We start from the raw sequence: 23,537 nt of genomic DNA, 5'->3' as shown, positions 1-23,537 counted from the left end.
AGACCTGCTACCTTCAGCCAAATGGAAAAAAAAACCTGACACCCTCTTCTTCCTAATAATTTGTGTACAGTCCCTAAGAACTGAATATTATTACTATTGTCACTTTGGTTAGCTGCTTTGAATACCAGAACAATCCATTAGGTGACACCTACAATCCTCAGCCTTTCTGCAGCAGCATCTTAAGTAACTTACTGAACTTTGTTTGTGGCTCATGTACATAAATCAATAAACAAAAGTGAGCTTTTGTAGTTGGCAATTTGTGCATTACAATGTCAATTCTTAATCTTATAAACAAAAAGATTTAACCGGCGTACAGTGCAAGTGCAGCAATTAAAAAATACAGCTTAGTCTGGAAGGAGGCATCATAATAAATACAGTTTTGGCACTTCAGTGGCAACACTGGGTCTTTTTGTTTCACTAAACATGAATCTTAAAGTCCTCTAATCTCTTTCTTGTTGTCGTTCACCCTCAGGAAATGCGAGGATTAACAGGGCATGGGGAATTCTGGCCACAGGTGGATTAAAGTTGTCCCAGAATAGTGATCTTGTGATGTAGACCTTGGCCTGCAAGTGATCCAAATTAGACATAACTGTAATTGGACACAGTTGCAGCTTCCACGTGACTATTTCAAAAAAAGAATTAAAAACCAGTACATTCATACAGTGCACAACCTGTGCCGCACTGAACTACACAAGGTTCCATATAAGAAAAATGCAAATAGTCAGGGTTATTTATTTATCTGTACACCCCCAAAAAAAATTGATATTCAGCTGCTGTGTGAATCGATTATACGGAGCACAACCATATACTTCAAATCTGGTGGAACAAGAACAGAATGAATAAAGAAATTTGAACGTTTGCGGGAACCCTGGGATACAAACACTGACCCTGACCTTCCTCATCAGTGAGTAACTGTGACCTACAAAACTAGTGAGCTTTGATGTGCTGGCCTTGTCCTGAGTAATGAAAGTGGGCAGACAGGATGGGCACAGTGGGCCAAGGCAGAGATTAGATGGTGTTTTGTTAGCGGTTCTAGCACTGGATCCCAGTGTGCAGCCATGACGCTTGTTGTGCTTGCAGAGACACACAGTTGGGATAGCTTGATAAAGTGGAAGTAAATTGAAAGAGCAACCCAAAGCAGTGTGACTGGGCAAGGACAAAAGGTGAGACGAGTGGCTACTATAGTACCATCGAACAGAGAGTGATGGGTTGAAAGGGAGAAAATGCAATTTATAAATCCATTTTATTTAAAGTTACCTCTCTGGTTATTGTCCAAGTCTTGAAAAATGGTGAATTCAGTCTCTCCTAAGAACAGTAATCCGAACCTTTACACATAACGAAAAAGACAGACAATTGACAATGACCATCCACAACTGAACAGTAAAGAAAGACAGGATTTCAATGTCTAAGTGTGTATGTGACTGTGGACAGCTTGGCTTGCTAACACACATCCACTCACACACAGAATACCCCAGTCCTTAAGTCAGCCAAGCCCTTCATTTCTCTTTTTAGTTCTATCTTGTCAGCACAAATGTGTCAGACAGATGCTTCATACAGTGACTTCATATCAAAAAGTACACGCTATGAGTAAAATTATTTGCTCAACAACAGTCATAATCATAGCTGCCCTTGCATGGGTGGATTACCACAATAAGCCACAATATTCGTGAAAATGATTAAGAACCAGGTTCATCACTAGTCTTATCTATCCGGTGTTGTAATCAGAGACAGGAACGAATGTTGAATTTCTTAAATTAAGGTTATTTATACATTTCACTCATTTTCACGTTCCATTTCATTGTCTTGCAACACATTCAAAGTACCACTGCACTGCTGTATGAGTTAATAATAATGTATAATAAAATATGTCTGCTGGATGGAGACGGTCTCTGTGCTGTGTTAGGAAATCCAGTATTGACAAACCAAGTTCTACATCCAGTTTTCCATCTGTATAAATATTACGGCACTGGCTATGTGACCTCAATCCACATCCGTGATCTCTACAGTATTCATGTGTGTTTGATATTCCATAGCTCAAGTATGAACTATTACAAGTATAAAAACAGTGATATTAACGTATAGATTATATGGGGTATTTGTGTCATCTTCTTATCCTCTCAAACTCTGCTCTTCTTGTTTGAACATTTACTTGAATGTTAATATATTTTTAAGAGGCAGCACCCTGTCAGTCAATCAGTCAGCACAAACTCATGCAGTGCGGCCAACCCACTGTTCAAAATAACACAACCTTATTTTCATATTTTTCATCTCAGTGTTTCCAAAGATACCAAATATGTCAGGCTGAATTGTGTTTAATGCGTATAAAATGATACACAAGACCTTCTGAACATATCCACTGGATAGAATGGAGCAACCATGAAAGACATGGATTTGAATATTTCACTCAAGATAAACAGCATCAGTGAAGACTTTGCATAAGTCAACACAGAATATACATAGTCAGACACTATGGAATAAGATGTTTTAAACAACTTTAAATCTACTTATGGGGAAGTAGAAGGGGGAAACCTTTATCTTTGCAGAAAGAACAGGTTTTGTGTAATTCCATGGTTCAGCTGTAGAACTGAACTGAGCCTGAGCCACCAAAAAGAAACACATTTCCTTCACTTTTACTCCTACTCACAAACTAAAAGAATTTATTAAACTTTTGACTTAAAATGCTGTTTCAGACATCACAGCAAAAAAAAAGCAACAGCAGAATTCATATGTTCTTGCAAAAATAACCGGAAATGGCAGTAAGGTTTTTTTTTTTTTAATATAATATATGGCAGAAGTAGGATCGATCTATCTAGAAATTTAATAAATACAGTCCCTGATCACAATTCTTTAAAAGTGGTGCTTTTCAACTCTTTTTTGTTTATCTTATGTGTTTATGCGAGAAAAAAAAAAGTCATATTTTTAGTCTCTCAAATAATGGCATCAGCCTCAAGACTCCAGTATCACTCAGGCTATATTCAGCAGTGACATTTTGTTAACACTGTGAAAGCGCTATTTTTAATGTATTTATTATTAACTCTGGTGCCATATAGTGTTGGTGTTGCATCATCATTTGAACTGTGTTTCTGATTGTGGGGATTTGTGTGCCCCCTTCTCATTTACATAAATGATGTCACAGGATTTCATCATGCTCAGGACAGATTTTGGTGGTGGAACAGAGCTAAATACATTTACTCAACTACTTCATGTTTCCAGCTTCTCAGCTGTGAGCATTTGCAACTTTTCATATTTGTCATAAATTTTAATTAATGCATGTATATTAATGAGTATGAGCATTGTAAAGCTGTGTCTTTGGGCTCTGGGTATTTGTGAGGACATTTCTCACTATTTTTTCAATTGTTACAAACCAAACTATTAATTAATTAACTGAGAAAATGATCAGGAGACTAATCCATAACAAAAATCTAATTAGTTGCAGCCCTGTATAAAACAGTTAAGAATGAGCTGCACCTCAACCAAGCACAACAGTAAAACCCTGCTTTACACATTAACGTACTATAATAACAATACAATACATATATTATTACTATTATAGGCTATAATATTCTTATAATGTAATAACCTATACAACACAGGGGTATTTTTTTCAGCATCAAGTACGTTTACTTTTAATACTTCAAGTTCCTTTTTCGTCCCTATACAAACATACTTTTACTTTAGTATCATTTCCGCATAGGAATATTTTTGCAATGTGGTGATTTTTCGTTTTTTAAAGTGAAAGGCCTGAGTGCTTCTTCCATCACAGGCCAGATTGCGGATGACATTTTGCATGGCGGGGCTTCAGTCAGTGGGTGACCACATGAATAAAATGTTGAAAACCATCACCACCGCTGACCCCCTTCAGCATGCTCAGTTCACCGGGTGCACACACACACACACACACACACACACACACACACACATGAAAGACATCGTTTCGTTTTTCCCTCCTGTTCTTTTAATCTGCGGGGACAAAGCAGGAGCGGATATAGAAAAGAGTCTGGAGCCAGATCCCATACATAGTTTTCACGGTGGATTGGGGGGGGGGGGGGGGTTGGGAAGGGCGGGGCGCTGACTGTCCATTTATGGAAATTTCTACTACGGGACAGCACACACACACACACACACACACACGCTGGTTCGCTTTTTCACATTTCAGTTTTTTAGCCTTTCTTTATGGTTCACTCTCTCTTTCATATTGTCTGCTGTGTCTGTTACTACTACAGCCCTCTTATCAGGAACCTACAGCCTAATGCGCCCCCTCCTTCCATTCATGAGTGGAGAGCTCCACCTCCGCTTGCGTCACTTTGTTTACACACAGCCCCGCCCCTCGCCGCTCATAAAGCTCCGCACACACGCGTTCACTGAACGGGATATTTCATCAGCGACGACGGCAGCAGCTTTCCTGTCTTTACGTCTGTCTCCTTTCACTGTTATCAACCAGAAGACCATAACGGTAACCCCCTTTTATGTTTAATCGATACAACTAAAACATTTTTTTTTTTTTTAATCTGTATCCACGTCGCGTTGTAACGAAAGGTTTCCGGTTGTAACATTTACTCACCTGGTCGGAGAAGGTGACTGATGCAATCCTCCTCATGTGTTGTCACTTGTAATGGCGCAATATTTAAAAAGAAAGAACATAATCCGTCATCTTCACTTTGTGCTTTATATTTAAGGATAAAATAAGAATGTGTCTATCGGAGCGTTTTACTTACATTTCCGGTTTATAAGGTGTAGTTGACTTAGGCGGCTTAATTTGTCATTTGAGCGGGGAATCAGCTGATGTAGTCGACCGCGGACACGGAAGAAAAAAAAAATAGTAGACATTGGTAACTGAATGAGAGGTGGCCATTGTGGAAAAATCCGTTTAAAGCGTTTTCTTAATTTTTAAACGCACGACTCGACACTGTGTGTGTTATCGCTGGAGGTTTTCATTCATTGTTTTGGTCGTAACCGGCTAGCAAGGCGTGGGATAACCGTAAGGCTGCTTTCAAAGACCGCTGGAAAGTGTCGGATTTTAGCATTAGACGATTTATCCTTGAGTAAAATCAAGTGTTTTTTTTTTTTAAAAGAAATGTACTTAGCTGTTATTCGTGTATTTATTTACATCAAGCACACACAAAACTGCTCTGCAACTGCACTGATGCAACAAAACCCGCAGCAGCAGGTTAACTCACCTATGTGCGTGCTAGTGGCATTTAAAGCTACAACACTAACTACTGACGCAACATTAGGTTTATATGCAATAATAATAATCATAATCTGCTAACAATGTGCAGCATAAAATACTAACGACTGCCGCTTGGTTACGGCATTATACACAAATGATAATAACATTTCCGATAAACTTGAAGGCCACATTTGCACCACGCCGGAGCCGATCGGAGCCACGTAGCTGGCTGGTGTTGTAGTCCCTGACAGATGAACATCGTGTTATGGTTGGTTCTGCTTGTAAATAAGGATTTTTTAAATTTATTTTTTAAACTGTAGATTATTTTAACTTTTATACCACCTTTGACTTCCAACAGCCGCGACTGCCGTCGAAGTGAGTCATCCTTCCGGGTAATACTTACCAGCATGCTGTGTTCAGGGTGTCACCCCTGCCTCAGTTGCATCAGCCGGTTGAACGCTTACTCCACTATTTAAAAAATGCAGTGAAATTATTCGGGTGGTCAACACAAAAAGAAGAATCACGGGGTGTGTAGTGTGATTCAGACCTGCAGGCTGAAGCAGAAAGGGTGTTAACCAGGTAGCCACATGCCACGTTAGTTACTTTCTTAAATATTGGCTTACATTGCAGTAATTACGGCCCGGGCCGACAAAGGACGAAACACTGAAGGAGAAGCTAGATTTGTCTTTGGCTATCATAGTTATAAATTGGTAATGTCTCCAATGTTGACAAGGTGGACAAGAGGAGCTGTCTGAGATTCCCCATGGTATTTACATTTTGCACAAACACATACTCTGAGGCGATTGCAATACATATACACTCATAAGTTCTCAGGTATAAATAATTATAAACATGCAGTCTTACAGAAAAACCCTGCAGTAAATCCTGTCCCAAGGGTTGAAAGTTGGAATATTCAGTTCAATACAGCTGTATTCTGTTGCTTTATATCTAGAGCTGCAACAACTGGTCGATTAATTGATAAGTCGATTGACAGAAAGAAATCTGCAACTATTCTGATAAATGAAAAATCATTTTAGTTGTATGTTAAGAAAAAAAAAAATGGTTGCATTGTTGGTTGTGGCTGGTTGTGTTGAACTGCATCGGTCTGAGTTAGGTGTACTTAATAATCTGGCAAAAGTGTGAAAGCTTAATGGTAGATGTGGGTTGAGGTCTATTGTACCAAAACTGTTAGACCCTCTTGAGCATGTGGGCATTTCACCAGAAATACAATTAACTAGGAATGATGTCTGTTTCATAACATGAATAATGCGGACTATTTGAATGGATTTGTTCCCAGTACATTATTGCATCAGCCATTAGCAATTGGATGATTCTGCTATGACAATGTAATATTTTATTCTAGGAGGAGATCTGTTACACTGCAATTGTAACGTCCTCTTGAACATTCCCACCTATTCGGATTACTGAGAGGGACTGCAGACCAATAATGGTTGGTTGTGGCTATTTCTAGTTGAATATGGTTGAAAAGTAAAGTTAACCAGAAATGTTGTGCATATGTGTCAGAACAGGAGGGATGTGCAGCACACCCTTGAAATCACCAGTCTACTTCTGAGGGTCTGCGTCTGATACGGTCTTGATACATTTTTGGAACTGGCGATCATCAAGTCAGGATTGACATGATCATGTTTACGACAATGAACAATATTTTCTTAATGTTGATGTCTGTTTTGTTTTTGTTGTGAATCGATTTCTGGTAAAAGCATACGCGGCAAGATGGTTTTGAATTAGAGTGTAATTAATATAATTGCATTACATACTTGAATAATTACAAGGTAAACTTCTGCCGGGTTGGTCTGTCCACATTCTTGTTCAGCCGGTTGTCCTTTTCTCTATATCGTACATGCCACATACGTTCTTGTGGCGGTTACTGGTTACACTAGTGTTGGCATTGGTCATGGGAAAGTGAACAGATTCTTGGTTTGTCACATTCCATTTCACAGCGAGAGCAGTTTCTTGGCAAGAGCAGTGGCATCCGGCCAGGTCACTTAAAGGGTCGTTCGGTTCGGACTCAGTGGTCGGTCCACAAGTTCATACACATACATTAACAAAACACACACTCATACAGCGTTAACGTGAAGCTGCAGCATGCTTTTAACATACAAACATACATGTATGACTCACAAAAAAAAACTGTACATAACTGAAAACACCCAGAAAACCATTGTGTTGGTGATGCCTATAGAATGAGTCATTGACTCTGTATGGCGAGCCAGGATGCTCTGTGCCTTTCAGAATTATGCACGGTCACATTTACACCAATGGTTAACAGTTATATTTTTACTAGGAGTATTATTATTATTAGTGATATGCAGAAACGGGCTTTCAGCGAATCTACACTTCAGACAGTATGTGAATGCACCATTGGACAATGACAAACAATAACTACAAAAATTCTTTTGGGTAGGAACATATTTACATATTTGGATTTGCATATTTATTACACTATGTATAGATAAATATTTAAAGATAACTATACAAGGGAAAGTATTTGAAGCACTGTACCACCAGGTGAGTTGTGGTCAGTTAGAACAGCCCTTTTTAAGGAAGAGTTTCAGTTTTTACTCTTGAAACAAAAGTCGAATCCATCTAGAATAAAAAAGCAGCAGGTGCAAAAATTCCTTTGTAACTCACTTCAATACATTTGAGACACCTGTCAGGATTGTAAGATGCAGAATTTTGGATAATTTTAGGCTCATGTTTTTGTTATAACTTTGGAACAGATTTGTGGAGGATGTTGTGGCTGCTCTCAGGTTTCCAGTTAGTGATGGATAATTGGATAAGTGACAGTGCTACCCATAGAAGAAATAATGTTGCTGGTCTGGTTGTGGAAATGAGAGCTGTGCTGATGTTGTTGTTGTTGTTGTGGTTGACAACAGTAGCAGTAAAAACAAAGCCATGTGTTTATATGTACAGAACGAGGAGTAGCACTGAGTTATAATGAGGTTAGCAGGTTTGTTACTCCTCCAAATAATCCTCTTAGTGTCCGTGGCAGCAGTTGGAGCAATGCTAAGTCAAGCAACAGGACCATTATCCCTGAAGCCTGTTGTAACCGGAGCAGTTTTTGGCCCAAGTTATTGGTCATAGTCCTCCAAGATAAAGATCCCTTTAGTTAGTCCCACGCTTAAACATTTGAATATGCTCTGGTTGTATTGTTGGTGAAGACAGTAAACAAATCAATTTGCGTTCCTTGTTCACACTGAATATTTTCTTTCCTGTTGAAGTCATGCGTTCTTTTTTCAATAACAGGAACAGAAAATGGCCACAGGTAGCACACTAGTCTTTTCATGTGGGTGCGTGGGTGTGTGTGTGTGTCAGTTACGTGGTAGAGTTTGCAGACAGCACAATTGTGAGCTACACCTGCGTGCAAAAGGAGCACCCGCGTGAAAACCACATGGAAAAGATTAGCGAGCAGTTGACGTGACGGAGACATCCACTGACGTTAAGGTGGCTCTGGCATCACTTTAATGAGACCACCCTTCAGTGAGGACATACAGGTCTGCATTTTTCTAACATTAAGTTGGGAACTGTGCTATAATTTGGAAAGAAATGAAAATTCCCAAACAACAAATGAATATTCTTCTTCATCTTTTAGTTAAGAAATTACTTGTCCCAACGTTAAGTCCCCTCGGTGTTTTACTCGCACAGTTTCAGTTGCACTTCTCTCCTACTTTGTGAATGTATGTGCGGTGCTGGGCGAACCCCTGAGGAGATCACAGCCAGCTTGGCACAGTAGTTTAGTAATAAATGTTTATTGACACGACTTTGACACTCTCAGATCTCAGTTCCTGGTGTGCAAGTGGAAAAGGCTACTGGAATGTTACACCAAGTGGGGAGCGTGAGCATTTCCACCATGTACTAGTTTCCCATCAGTGTTCTGAAGGCCGAGTGTTTATTGTTGCAGTTGTCGAGTGCTCCGTGTTGTTTTTATTTCATTGTTTGACAGTGTTTGTCTTCTACTCTCAACACTTAACTGTACTAGGCAGGATATTCTCTTTTGAAATGGTAAGACTAGAAACGCTTTGATAAATAGGTTATGTTGCCTTTATGGTATTAATAGAATATTGTGATTGTTCTGAAACACTGTGAGAGCTTGTATCCTGTGTGCTATGAAAAAGAACAAGCCAAAATTGGACCATAACATAATGTACAGCTGAATGACTTTTTTCCCCCCTTTTTTTAAGTTGCCTAAGATACTCTGTGACCTGAAACTTTGTAGAATTTGAACTTGCGAACCTCTTGGTTCAAGGTTGTGGTGCTAGGTGCTTCTTTGCTATTCTATTCTATTTGCTATTATATTTTACTAATGAAGAAATTTAGAAACACAATCCTCTGTTGTGCATGTTGTTGTCTTTGATTTTCTTTTTTTTTTTTCTTTTTAAATCTTGGTTTTCCTGGCACCGTTTTGTTGTGTGGCGTATCCACTTTTCCTGCAGTTTCCATTCAGTACTTTCGTTTCTTAAACCTGATTCCAGCTCCATCTGGATCTTGAATTGGTGTCGCCTCCTGAGCAACGGATGACATTTAAGTTTTCTAACTTCTCTCCATAGTGTGGAAAACACAGTAGAAGGCCAACAAAAAGCAGAATAAGTGATAATGGCTTCACGTTGCTTTATGCTTCATTACGTTTCTGAAATGGAAAAGTTCATGTCATGCCTGAAGCAGTACTTTAACTTGGATTTTAACAAGGATGGAGGAAAAACAGCACAACAGAAAATGGCTCTGAAAAAGCAAAAGTAGTCTTATAAATGATACTCTTTGCCCCTTCATCTTTAGTTTTCCAGTGTGATGAGTATGAAAGGGCGTTTCTCCCGAACCTCTGATCAAGGTCGACAGCCTCACTCCGCACTGCCAGCCTGGTTTGTATTGCTGGGTTAGTGTTTCACTTCTCTTTGCTGCCTGACTGGTTAAGTGACTGATAGGCCTGAAATGTCCGTCTGCCTTCTCAGCATTCACACCAAGGAATCGGGTATCATTACATTAATAGCCTCAGACACTGTGCAACGTTGCCTTTGACACCGCTCCGTCCCCCAAATCCTGACTTTAGGCCTCCTGTTGGAAAGATTGCAAAGATTGAAAAGCTGATCCTTACCAGTTTTAAGAGGAATACAGCTTCATGAAGAGATAAATTCATGTTACAGATTTTTTTTTCTCATAATTTAGTGAGGCATAAGAATAGAGATAAATGTTTTTTTTTCCTATACGTTGCTCCAAATTGGTAGAATAACGATTAGTAACTGGACAGTGGAGTTATTTTATGAAGTTAGCCATTGTTATGGTGGTAACCATTAACAGTTTTCCCAAACTGTTAATGGTTAGTCATGACTATGGTAGTTATTGTAGTAATAGTCATAAAACTAGTGTAGGATTTGCAGATAAAATAAACTTGCCTCGCCCTTGACATTAGAAGCATGACTTTGCCTGCATGCAACAGGTTTATTACCTCAAATAACAATGAACATTTAATCACACAATCATCACTTTTATTTCAATAAAATAATAAAATTCTCATGAAACCACAGACCACAAAGAAGAACTTGAAAACATCTTAGCGAAACAACACATTATGCCCTGAGCCATCGTAACCAAGACAAGTGTTAGATTGTTACCGACAGACATTCACACTCACTCATTCACACACACAGGATGTGCAAGGCTTTGGTCTCAGCGTTGCACTGTAGCTCCTCACGGACAACTGAAAGTCCAAGTCAACATTACTTTATGACATTTTCAACATTTGCAATCCTTCCTGATATATCCGTGACATTAGCATGATGGGTCCTGGCTCCTTCTTTCTGTCAGGAGAAGTGATTTACCGTGGAAACTTAGGTACATAAGTTTATAAGTACAAGAACATGTACAGTTCATAAAGAAATGTATATGATCTACTGTATTTTCACGTGTGTTAATCTCAGCAGGAGCAGTTGTATAACAGAAGGCATTATGTCAAGATCTTGGTTTAGCATTTCATGGAGGTGGAGTAAACCCACTGGCCTGACCTGTTTAAACACCAGGATTTTTCTTGTCACACCCCACAGCTTGAAGTAAAAAAAAAAAGAAGGGGGAAAAAAAAGGGAGAAATCTTATGTAATGAATTTTACAGATTAAAACTTTCCATATTACATCAACAAATCCACACTCATAAGTATTAAATGGTCCTAATTACAATAGTTTAATATCATAGAGCCGATTGCTTAAAATAACTTGCATTTTATGCCCCTCCGTTTATCTATGGGACGTTGTTGTGCTGTGTCGGTGTGTGTGTGTGCACACTTTGCGCACGGCCACAAAACACCAAAAAGGTCATTAACGTGGCCTTTTGCCCATTGCATTGCAGCATCATGCAATACACATGCTCCATCCAGGACCCCACGGGCCTCCGAAGTCGGATGGAAAATTATTGCATCTGTCAGGTGCATTTGCTTTACGAAGTGGCCTTGGCCTAGTATGAACTGTTCTGGTGCGTATGTGTGTTTGTGCACATGTGTTTTTGTAGAAACTGATGTAATCATTATCATTCAACCTTTCCTGAACTCGACAAGCTCATTACTATTGACGTAAATCATGTTGCTGTCGTCCTTGAGGGTGGTTTTGTCTCTGTTATTCTCCAAACTTGCGGCTTCATCTCATTGATAATTTGTCAGTAATCAATGCAACTATGTTCGGCATTTTGATTAAGCAACAGCGCTGATTATCACATCAACACAAGTTAATGCTTTTGTAATAGAGAAAAATACACTTAAGTACAATTAAAGTATTTTTAATTTGCTTCGGGGATAAATAGTTAGTTATTTGACATTTTTGTGTAGTTTTATTTAGGGTATGGGTCAGTTTTTAGAGATGGTGTATTTTATCTGTGTATCCAACCTTTTCCCAGTGCAGCTGGTTCGCTTTATCGAGCTGCTGGTTCATGCTGTCCTCCTCTCCCCTTGTTGTTATTAGTTGGCAGAATTCAACCATATCATCTCTTCACAGCCTCTGACTTTCCCAGGCTTCTCCCTGTCGGCCTGTATTTGCTGAAAAAACACGGCACAAGTTGTAGAATACCCCTTCTTCACAGTAAGGGAGTGGTGAGGAATTAGGCTAGGTGTTCTTCTGTTTTTATAGGGTTGCGCATTACGGCAGGTTTATTTGTCGAGGCAAAATTACGATTAGATTCAGGCCTAGTAGGATAGCTTTAGGCTTTCTTCTCTCTGTACCCCACTGCGTGTCACGATGTGTTACTAGGCTGTAAGAGGGTGAGGTATGAATTCCTGGAAGTTGTGTAACTGGTATTTGTACAGGTTCTCATGTAGTGAAATGGGTCTTTTTTTTTAAATTGTCTCTCTAAACCTGCCAACTGATTGACTCTCTCCTCTTTGCTGAAGAGTAGAACAATATTCCAGGAAAGTTTCCAACATCTCTGGTGCCACCTGAGTTCACTTGAAATGTATCTAAAACCTGCTGAGACATTGTTTGTGATATCAGATTATACAAATAAACTCAGCAACTTATGCTACAAAGCTGTTGAGTTTATTTGTACAGCCCAGGTTGAGGAGAACACGTCCTAGAGTTGACAATGTCTGAGTGTTTCAGTTTTGTGTTTTTTTTTCTTTAAATCCCTGCCATAGTTTCCCTGCAGTTTGGCCACCTTTCCCGGAAAATATTCACTGTTGGAAAGAAAAGATGGAATAATCTCACTGCGCAGAGCTCTGAGAAATGTAAGCTTTGGCAATTACTGAATAGTTCTCTGTTTTGAGCTCTTGTTTCTTGTTTCTTCACAGGTTCTAATCTGCAGCTACAAAATACTGTGACCATAGACCTGCCACTTCCTGTTCTGTCTGCTTCAGTAACCAAAGTGAACACACCTAAACCAGTGGATCATTACTAAAGAAGCGCTCTGTCTATCCCATCTGCCCAAAGTACTTCTACTCTCACACGTGTTCTGTTTAAGCTGTCCATCACACACCCACACTAGAAGGATTTAAAACACATAGCCTGCTTCAGCGCCCACGCACAGTCACAGCAAATATGGCCAGCCAGCTGTCCAACTTAGGCAGAATCCTGCTGCGTCGCCGGGTATTAGACTGCTCTGGTGAAGAGACCCGATTTGCCCGGTGCTTGTCCACCCTGGACCTAATTGCCCTGGGGGTGGGTTCCACACTTGGCGCCGGTGTCTATGTCCTCGCTGGCGAGGTCGCCCGAGAGAAGGCAGGACCAGCTATTGTCCTCTGCTTCCTCATCGCTGCTCTCTCCTCCATGTTGGCCGGCCTGTGCTACGCTGAATTTGGCGCCCGTGTCCCCAAGACGGGTTCTGCATACCTTTACAGCTATGTGACCGTTGGAGAAATCTGGGCCTTCATCACAGGGTGGAACCTCATCCTCTCCTATGTGATAGGTGAGCTTTTCTAAAAGTGTCACTGGAAGTGTTGCACTGCTTTTTATGTCATGTTTTGCTTTTCATGAAGCAACAGAAATGATCCCTTAATACAGTTTTTTAAATGCACTAAAATCCCCAGTAAGGATAAGGAGAACAATGACAGGGACAACTCATTTCCACACTGTTGACATACCTCTGTTCCTGTCGTGTCTTTTAGGTACAGCCAGTGTGGCCAGGGCATGGAGCTCAACCTTTGACAGCCTGGTCGAACAAAAGATCTCTGACTTTTTTAAAGCCTCCATGGCAATGAAGGTGCCAGGGGGTGTGCTGGCAGAGTACCCCGACCTCTTTGCCCTCATCCTCGTCCTCCTGCTCACTGGTGAGTTAGCCCTTCTCTTCCTCAGTCATTATTCTCAGTGGTTCTCAAGCTTGTAAATATGAGAGAATGTGATTATTACAAAGGAAAAGGGAGGGAAAAAGAATGCATTTCTGAGTGCAGTGTGAAATACTAGAAAGTTGAACCCTTTTTAAAAAGAAAACTGTATTCAACAGCCTCACAGACAAATGTACCCGGTCACATTGACATTGCTTAGCTTTAAACGGTCACAAGCCAAAAAGGTTGGGAACCACTGATTTGATTGTTGTGAATGGAACAGTTTTAAAAGAAACACAGAAATTGCCTAAATGTAAAAACTCTTTTCATTATTGCAGTCCATGCTAATGTAGCTATTGTTAGCATTTGCATTGAAAACTTTACACAGCAGCCTGAACAGTTGTCACACTGATATTGCAGCTAGTGTGGCATGCCAGTAGCAGTGTTAGAAAGAAATGATTGGTGTTGCTGACTGATGGTATGTTGGAGGTGACGAAGTACGAAAACATGCACCCACATAGCAGGACATGTTGTCATTAGTGCTGAAATATGAATTCTCTCTTCCTCTGTTACATCCCCCTCCTTTCCTATCCTCTCCTCTCTCCCTCTCTACTTTCTACCTGCAGGACTTCTGGCCTTTGGCGTGAGCGAGTCAGCGCTGGTGAACAAGATCTTCACAGGCATCAACCTGGTGGTCCTGGGCTTCGTTATCATCTCCGGCTTCGTGAAGGGGGACGGAGCCAACTGGAACCTGAAAGTCGACAACTACACCAGCTTCAAAAACCGCACCAACAGCAGCATGCCATTTCCGTCAGTATTTAAAATCAAAAGTTTCACTTTCTTCTGTGGTTGATTGTTATTCTTGGATGGTAAACAAACTGTGCCTCTCTTCTTCTGCCACTTCAGAGTTGAGGAGGAATTTGGCGAGGGTGGTTTTGCTCCATTTGGCCTCACTGGTGTTCTGTCTGGTGCCGCCACCTGCTTCTATGCGTTCGTGGGCTTCGACTGCATCGCCACAACAAGTGAGTGATCCGAATATTTTCACGAGAAACTCTATATAAACAGTTGACAGAAGAAAATTTCACAAAAAAACTGACCCCTGTGTTGATCACCATGACAAACAATATCTTGTTTGTAAAAGATCAACGCCCTTTAGATTATGATGAATCATACACATGCAGAAAATCAGGATCTTGGGTGTTGCTGTGTTTATGTATGACACCCGTTGTTCCTGAGAGTGTTTCCACAAATACCGGTCCCATTTTGTTCCCAATTTGCTCCGTACTCTTATGGTCACATGGGCACAAATGTTTGGAAAGGGCACACACACACACACACACGCACACGAGAGTGGAAACTGCGTTTGATAATGGGTTTGTCAAGTTTATTAAGTTACGTAAGTCCATCAGAGGTGTTTCCACATCATATTTGTAGAGTGCTGGGCTGACGCAGCTCCTGTTACGCATATTGAATGGCCACGTTATGTAACTTTGAGTGAACTGAGTGTCAAGACCCTCCAGTCTTTTTCAGGTGCAGTGAGAACTGCAATGCATTAATGTGATTTATGACCTTTGAACAAGCAAAAATAATGCTACAAATATGACTGCTGGCCTGTTCCCCTTTCTCATTTGATCACTTCCTATCAATTAATCGTTTTTGTTGTTTTTTTTCTTCAGGTGAAGAAGCAAAGAACCCCATGCGATCCATACCCATTGGCATCGTGGCCTCACTGCTGATCTGTTTTTTCGCCTATTTTGGTGTGTCTGCTGCTCTGACCCTGATGATGCCATACTACGAACTGAACACCCAGAGTCCTCTGCCTGAGGCCTTCAGCCACGTCGGCTGGGCTCCCGCCAGATACATCGTGGCTGTGGGCTCTCTCTGTGCTCTGTCCACCAGGTAAGGAAAGAAACTGTTTTCTTGCCACAATGTGCTCCTTTACATACAACTGTAAATCTCTTAAACACAAACGATTCAGATATTTTACTGACTGTTGGTCTTCTCTCAGTCTCCTAGGCTCCATGTTTCCTATGCCTCGAGTCATCTACGCCATGGCAGAAGACGGGCTGCTCTTCCGTGTTCTGTCCAGGATGAACACTCGCACAAAGACCCCTCTCCTGGCTACCGTCGCTTCTGGTGTTGTTGCAGGTAAGCTCACAGATTCTTCTTCTTTTTGCGTGTGTTCATCTGTATCTGTGAATCTCTCTTGTCGTGCTTACTCATTGCTTTAGGCCAACAGTTTTTGCTGTGTCTATCCCATGCTGTCAAGTCTGTCGAGAGTAGTTGTTTATAGTTTTCCAGGGTCACAGCTCTGTCTCCTGCTTCAGCGCTGTCTGACAGCCTATCTGTTCAAGATCAATAACACTTCACCCCCCCTGAAAAGTTTGCAAAAACTTTTTTTTTTGTCCATGCTTACATTGTGGACTGTCTGAACCATTAAAGCAGCAGCACTTTCAGATTTCAAGATTTCTTTTAATGGTCATTTTTATGTAGATACATAAAAATGAAATAGCGTTTCACATAAAAACACCAGGCAGAATAAAAAAGGCCTTACAGTGCAATACTTGAAATAATAATAATAAATAGTAAAGATAAATTGTTTCTTAAAATGACAGTGCTGGATAAAGTGCGGTTGTTTGAAACCAGTTAAAAACCAGTTCCCGTGCCTGACTCAGCAGTCTGGTTTCCGCGTGGAAAAAAAGCTGTTTAGCAGCTCTGTAGTCCGTTCTTCCTCTTTTTGACTTAGAGAGACGAGTTTCAGTATAAATTAAATTAATCCGGTTCCACCTCTCCTTACAGCTCTCATGGCCTTCCTGTTCGACCTGGCAGCTCTGGTCGACCTCATGTCTATTGGAACTCTGCTAGCATACTCTTTAGTGGCCATCTGCGTCCTCATCCTCAGGTAAACACTCTCCACTAGCACAGCCCATCTAGCAGCTGCTGTACTGATGCATTGCCAAGTACTAGTTTAAATGCATGGTTATATCAGTATATGTGGAGCTAAAACACAAGAGTCACAGAAGCTTCACACTGGTTCTTAAATGGCTGTGATCTCACGCTCATTAGCGCAGGACTAAACTGGACAAAAAATGTCTTGTACATTTTATGAAAGTTCATATTTGTATGCAGCCAGTGTTTGAAGCTATAGGGGTGTTTTTTCCCAGTTAAGCTACTGTAAATATATATATATATTTCTTTTACTCACTGACACACTTCCCTCCCTCCACAGGTACCAGCCAGGCACCCTGGCGTCGTCCAGCCAGATGGAGAAGCTGATGGAGCAGGTGGAGGGGGAGAAGCTGACTGCAAGCGGAGGGGACAGCGGTGACGAGTACGGCATGGAGACAGAGGAGAGGCCGCTCCGAGAGACCTTCACTCCCAAACTGCTCTTCTGCCCAAGTGGAAAGACCCCAACGCAGACGTCTGGGAACATTGTCTACGCAACTACTGCTATTATTTGTAAGTATGTCATGGAGGAGGCTAAAGGCTCGTGGTTGAGTCCAGTCGGAAAAGTGATGTGAGAATAAGATATATACCCCCACTGTGTGTAAATATGGTCATTTTCATCTGCAACCAGTGTGACTAACTTTCTCTGTGCCTCTCTTTACAGCGGTTTTCATAACAATACTGTGCGTTATCCTGGCCAACTGCCTGACAGAGCTGCTGGCGGGGCATGCAGGCGTTGTGGTGCCCTGTGTCATCCTGACTCTGCTCTGTGTCGTCTGCCTCATCATCATCTGCAGGCAGCCTGAGAGCAAAGAGGCTCTCACCTTCAAGGTAACTATCAAACCCTGAGAATGCAGCCTTTGCGTTGCAGAGAAGAGATTTCTGTGTTTTGTCTTTTGTCTTTCAAGTTCTTTGTTTTGGGAAATCCACACTGTTACATCAGCAACAACGAGACTGATTTGGTCGCTGATAGCCACCTCTTATTTGCAACGTCATTTAGGCACACGCTGTTCTCTCTCTGTCTCTGCTACTCTGAAGAGCAGAACCAGGTCAATTTTCAAATACAATTATGCTGACTTTGTCTCTTTCCTCTCAAGGTCCCTCTTCTTCCCTGGTTGCCCCTCTTCAGTGTTTTCGTCAACATCTACCTCATGATGCAGCTGGACCTGGGTACATGGTGCCGCTTCACCGTTTGGATGATTATTGGTACGTTTGAACACCGCTAATTCTTCTGTTTTCATTCCTAGTCTTGCACATTCACGTAATTGTTGAGTAACGTCCTGTTGCCTCTCTCCTCCCCTCCAGGTTTCAGCATCTACTTCTTCTATGGTATTAAGAACAGCAGTGAAGCTGCCAACAGATCGTCCCCACGCAGATATGAGCCCGCACTGCAGACCAAGAGCCCGATCTACAAGGGCGCTCCTGACGACAGTGACGTGGAGGCAGGCAGCAGCCCCTGATACAGACTCACATAGACCTGGGAAATGTTACAGAGCATCTACACTCATCTTGGCAGTCTGTCTGAACTGGCAGCCAAATGCTGCAGTGTAGGCAGCCTGGAACACAGCCCTAGGTTTAAAGGGAGGAGAGGCAAGAAAACGCCACACACATCTTACCTCTGACTTGGAGGCTGATTAACTTGATGGCTAGACACTGTGACAGAGCTACTTTCTGGCCCATGTGTCGGTTTTAATCTGTCTGTCTGTACTTAGCCTTAGCCCTCTGGAGATATTTACCTGCCTATAACACATGCTGTCAATGGACCGAACTAACAGATTCACAAAGTTCTGTTGTTTTTTTTTTTTTTGGAAGCCGTTAACTGGAAAAAATGTTACACTTGAGCTATAGTTCATCTTTGAAACATAGCTTTCTCTCCGTTATTATTGTGCCGTGGCTGTGTGAGGAGCCACTTGGCCATTAGGGATGAATAAGTTCATCCGTGTACATCACTAAAAATGATATCTGAAACCAGTGACTTCACAGTCATCAAGATATTTGGATCGGTGAGCTTAGACTTCAAGCAGTTTCAGAAACTTGATTTTCATACAGACCAACACCACAAAGTGGCAGAGATAAACATGAGTTGCTTCTTGTGAAGTAGAGTCGACATGTCTAGTTTATTGGTCTTTGTTTATTGCACCAGCCTGCTTGTTTGTGTGTCAACAGGGTAGCGCCGACGCTGTGGCGATGGTTTACAGCGTCGGTCAGGACCTCAGTGCAGTCAGGTCAGTAGCACATGGTTGTTGTTGGAGTCTACGCTGCACGGTTCAGTGTCTGAGGCTGAAGTACATGCTTTACAGATTGGATGAGTTTTAAATACACTATCGCCCTTGTGCCCCCTACTCCCAGAGAACAGCCATAAAGTATGCGTACAGTATCATTTTGAAATGGTATGAAACTAATCACTTATTAATTATCTGTTGTGTTTTTGTCTCACAAGTAGACTGTGCTGAAATGGTATTTGTGGCCTTTGTTTCAACCTAAACCAGGAAACTAAAAGGATTTTAATAAGGCCAAACAGGCAACAGACTACCTTTTTTAGCCATAAAACCTTGAAATCCACAAATGAAGGAAGCTTTTTCTTGTATTTGCTGTAGCGTAACACCCATCCGTTATTCCATAACAGCATTGTTGGACATGGATATGTATCTGTATAGTTGTGGTAATTCTGGACTTCATTCATACACTTGCATCTGTCTATTTCAAATGCTGTGAATAGCCGTCGTCAGATATTTCTGCAGATCAGAGAATAGATTTGCATTTAGGAAGCTGATTAACTGCATCAAGTTCTCTTCTGATGGGTCGAGGAACAGGGTGTTTTCAAGTAAATCTGTTAATACACAATGAACAGTTCCTTAAATGACATCTGTTCACTTCTGTCAGATCCACTGTAGTGTCTGGGAGCTGGGGGTTGTTTCTGAACAAGGGTCTTTCATCACCACTAAAATATCTACTTTTTTTTGTTTTACTTCCTTGTGAAAAGACTTGAGTGTTTTTTTTTTTTCACAAAGGTTCTTCTTTAGTTTCAATTGAAACTTGTTCTTGGCAGCTTTGTCTGTTGAGCTCCCATCACTTTTATTTTTACTACTGTATTTACTTTTTCTTATAGAACTGTTAATATTTAAATGTTTATAGTGTTTTTTGTTTGGGATAGCTTTCTCTTTTTGTTTTGCCTTTTCATATCAATCTCAATATTCTTATTAGCTATTCATGTATTTTAATCGTTAATGTACAGGTTTTAGAGTTTTGTTTTCGTTGTGTCTTGTTGCTTCCATGATATTGTTGTTGTTATTTTTGTCTTTGTTGCAAATGTCTCGGTTCACCAATGATTTAATTATAATATTTTCTTTCCTTCTTGACCAAATGAACATGAATTTGGAAACTTTCCAAAACAAACAATGACCACTCAAAGTTGGTCTCTAAATTGTGTAATTATAAATATTTTTACCCCCAATCTTCTGGATTCATTGTTAACTTATTGTTAATATTAGTTTTTGTTTGTCTGGAAAAGTGCTTTACTGTAGAGTGTACAGTATTTGTTTAAAATTATATCTTTTATTTGTTTAATGCTGTAAATTATACAATGACCTGAAGTACAATTTGGTGAGAGTTGGTCTTTGTAAATTACACTTGAAGGCATTTCATTTGACGCTTGATGCTGCTGAAAACCGAATTATACAGATCCAAGTCCCTTTTCTGATAAAATGGTCCTGAAGGAGGCAACGCTGAAGCATTGATAATGTACCTAAACATCTTCACTGTTTTGAGAAGTGCAGTAAGGGAAGATTTAGATTCAGCCAGTGTTTCTAGATGATGTAAATCTATGATCTGGTGCCTAAAGAACCGTCTTTTCTGCCTGAGAAAGGCACTGGGGCTGGTTGAACAAAGGAGTCTGACTGCGTGTCAGGCAATTCAAGATTATTTTAATGAGCTACTCTCCCAGGCATGGATCACACATAATATAAGACTCAAGACTTTCACTACAGATTTCACTGTAAATTTCTTGTTTCCTTGAATGCCTGTCAGTGATGGAGTGAATTTATCGTTAAAGCATTATATGTTGTGGCTGTGACTCATGCCGCACAGAGCTCTTCTTACACAGCCCTTGTGCCTTTTAAAAATCGACGCGATCATCTCTCTCTCAATGCTGTCTCATTAACAGCAGTGATCTATTTTTGTCTTTCTGTTTTGTATCCTGTACATATGGCTGTCCTGTATAAAATGAGCTGAAATTTCCGTGTTTTTTTTTTTTCTTTCTTTTTTTTAATAAAACATGATTTATGCTTATGGCAGATTGTCTCTGTGTTTTATCCACCACTTCATTTTGTTTCAAAGAAAGACGGGGGCATTTGTTTCACTCTGAGCTGCGTGCCCGAGGCTCTTGCAGACACCACCTTTACTGGTTTTGCAATGAGTCACCAGTGACTAAATTATGTTAACAATCTAATTTGTGCAAGTTACAGCATGACTCTACCCTTTGGACTGTTTAACTATCTTTGCAACTATCTTTGCAACTTCCTGCAAATCCTGCAGCTACAAGCCTAAAACTCGAAACCTAAACCTAAAATTCATTCCTATATAACGTTTATCTGCATCCCATCTCTCTTTGTGATGTCAATGGTGATGCTTTTGGGTTTTCATTTTTCATGTTTTTTGGTGGGAATAAACCACTATTTTAACGCCTAAAAACACAAAACTCAGTTCAAGTCCACTTTGCTTAGTGTTTAGAGAAATGCAATAGTAATCAACTTTTTTTTTTTTTTTTTTACTGAGCAGCACAACACTTGAAACTGAATAAACTCATGTCACAAACATTAGTCACAACAGTCTGTTCACAGGTTACTCACTGTCAGTGGTCACAATTCATGCACATATTCACAGTAAGAACTTAATATGCAAGAGTAATGTTAAATAATAATAAAAAACATAGTACAATAAAAACAAATGTCTCAATACAACAAAACACGTACATTTGGAACCATTTAGAAATTAAAATACAAATCTGCATTAACACTTCATTGTCTATCCAAACTCTTCCTGCCTGTCTAGTCACACCGCATTAAAACCAATGTGATATTCAACCTGATAGTAAAACACAGACACACAAACACACAAAGAAATGGCAGGGTTAGACCTACGCTTGTCCTCACAGCACCAACTTCTTACTTTTTTTGCAATACCTTATGTATTTGGAAATCCTCTCTCCTCATTATATAAATATTTGTGGTTTTAGACTTTATTTAAAAATGTTTTTAGTTGGAAAGGGCCACAATTTTACCACCTAAAAAAATAAAACATTATGTGTTGAAACAGCTTTTCCCCACTCCCCTCCCTTCGCCACCACTTTTCGTTCTCCACACAGTGGGGCCCTCTAGTGGTCACACAGCCACACAGCTTTGCATCAATTGTTAAACTGCAACTATGACCCATTACAACAGTTAAATTATAAAAAAAAAAAGAAAAAAAGAAAAAAAAAACAGCAATCCAGTGTTTCAACACGGCAAATCTTTATTAATGTTTCCAGGCATTTATTATTGATGACACATTGAACGGTCAACTTTGTCAGGGTTTGGTTTTGAATAATTTATTTACAGGTTGTGTAATGTGTTTCCAACCACCTCACAGTTTAGATGTTAATATTCACAGGATAAACACACAGTTGTATCAATGACAGGAAGGTGGCTGCGTGTGCTTAGGCATCTTTCCTCAAAAAGGCACTCGAAAGAGACACTAACCCCCTGCAGAAGGCTCACTCACTATTGTTTCTAAACTGTTACATGAATTAATCAGTATTAATGCCACCGGTCTGAACTGAAATCTGAGCAACTGTGAAGTTCAAATATTCTTAATTACATACACTGTCATGGTGCTTAAGATCGTTTCACACCCCCAAGCAACGACTTACACTTCATTCATTCTGCTCTTTCCACGTAAAGAGAGAAATGGTTATTTACATTATATCAAAAATAAATGTTCTTTTCTTTCTTTGGAAAATTTTAGTTAAAATGGAGGCATGCATTGGTTATAAATATGGATATGATTGAATCTATAAACGGGCTGTTGCATGGGAAGAGCTGAAGGTGTGTAATATCTTAGAGCTGGCTCAATATTCAAATTCAGTTTTCAGAAGTATGGAGCCCCATAAGTGTTCAATATTACTCAAATAAATAAGCGACTATGACTTAAATAATCACATGAATAAACTGTTTAAATGTATCGGCTAAATAAAATAAGATATTTTTTCCCCAGTGACGGTTTTATTTTATGTCACTTTTTATTTCATAATAGCACTTTTCATGACAGGGATGTTGTCACCGGGCCCGGCTATCAGGTTGTCATGGCCCCTGCTTCACAACTTAACAACTGCTACAAAATTTAGCCAATTAGCACCTGTCAGCTACAGCAATGTCAAAGTAGTTTTGAATCAACTCTCTAGCTGCTACTGTAAGGAAAAACAAAAACAAAAACAAAAACAAAAAACAAACAAACAAAAGAACAACACAGTACACAGAAAAACATACATTCAATTAGCGTATGGTACCTACCTAGCTTGCTAACTAGCTAGGTGGGGTTTATGCTGTGTTCACATATAGTTTAAGCCATAATTACAAACAGCTCAGTGAGACGTCTTTTCTCTTTGTTTTGATTTGGAAATAAAGGCAAAACTTGAA

At 40.2% G+C, this 23,537-nt stretch overlaps 1 protein-coding gene and 1 long non-coding RNA gene across 6 annotated transcripts; one reads left to right on the top strand and one right to left on the bottom strand.

The window, feature by feature from the left end:
* Nucleotides 1–209: 209 nt before the first annotated feature.
* LOC139607961 (uncharacterized) lies at nt 210–4,845 on the bottom strand. Its single transcript, XR_011684925.1, has 4 exons — nt 4,716–4,845; nt 4,562–4,606; nt 1,258–1,325; nt 210–563 (listed from the first exon to the last, which is right to left on the bottom strand). It is a non-coding gene; the product is annotated as an uncharacterized lncRNA (long non-coding RNA).
* Nucleotides 4,308–21,158, top strand: slc7a3a (solute carrier family 7 member 3a). Of its 5 annotated transcripts, none has more exons than XM_071461332.1 (12): nt 4,308–4,453; nt 12,952–13,565; nt 13,765–13,926; nt 14,547–14,730; nt 14,827–14,942; nt 15,597–15,819; nt 15,929–16,068; nt 16,720–16,822; nt 17,150–17,379; nt 17,531–17,697; nt 17,964–18,072; nt 18,172–21,158. In XM_071461332.1, the coding sequence occupies exons 2-12, from the start codon at nt 13,199–13,201 to the stop codon at nt 18,324–18,326; spliced, it is 1,956 nt and encodes a 651-aa protein (XP_071317433.1). In that variant the 5' UTR covers nt 4,308–4,453; nt 12,952–13,198; the 3' UTR covers nt 18,327–21,158. The 5 variants fall into 5 exon arrangements, with proteins under 5 accessions (XP_071317433.1, XP_071317434.1, XP_071317436.1 ...); XM_071461333.1 differs by lacking the exon at nt 4,308–4,453 and adding an exon at nt 5,335–5,438; XM_071461335.1 differs by lacking the exon at nt 4,308–4,453 and adding an exon at nt 5,524–5,545.
* Nucleotides 21,159–23,537: the final 2,379 nt, after the last annotated feature.

Source organism: Trachinotus anak, unplaced genomic scaffold (genome assembly GCF_046630095.1).
Source record: "Trachinotus anak isolate AG129_WGS33_773 ecotype Australia unplaced genomic scaffold, CSIRO_AGI_Tana_v1 ptg000024l, whole genome shotgun sequence".
NCBI lineage: Eukaryota > Metazoa > Chordata > Actinopteri > Carangiformes > Carangidae > Trachinotus > Trachinotus anak.
This window is presented reverse-complemented; position numbering and strand designations above follow the sequence as displayed.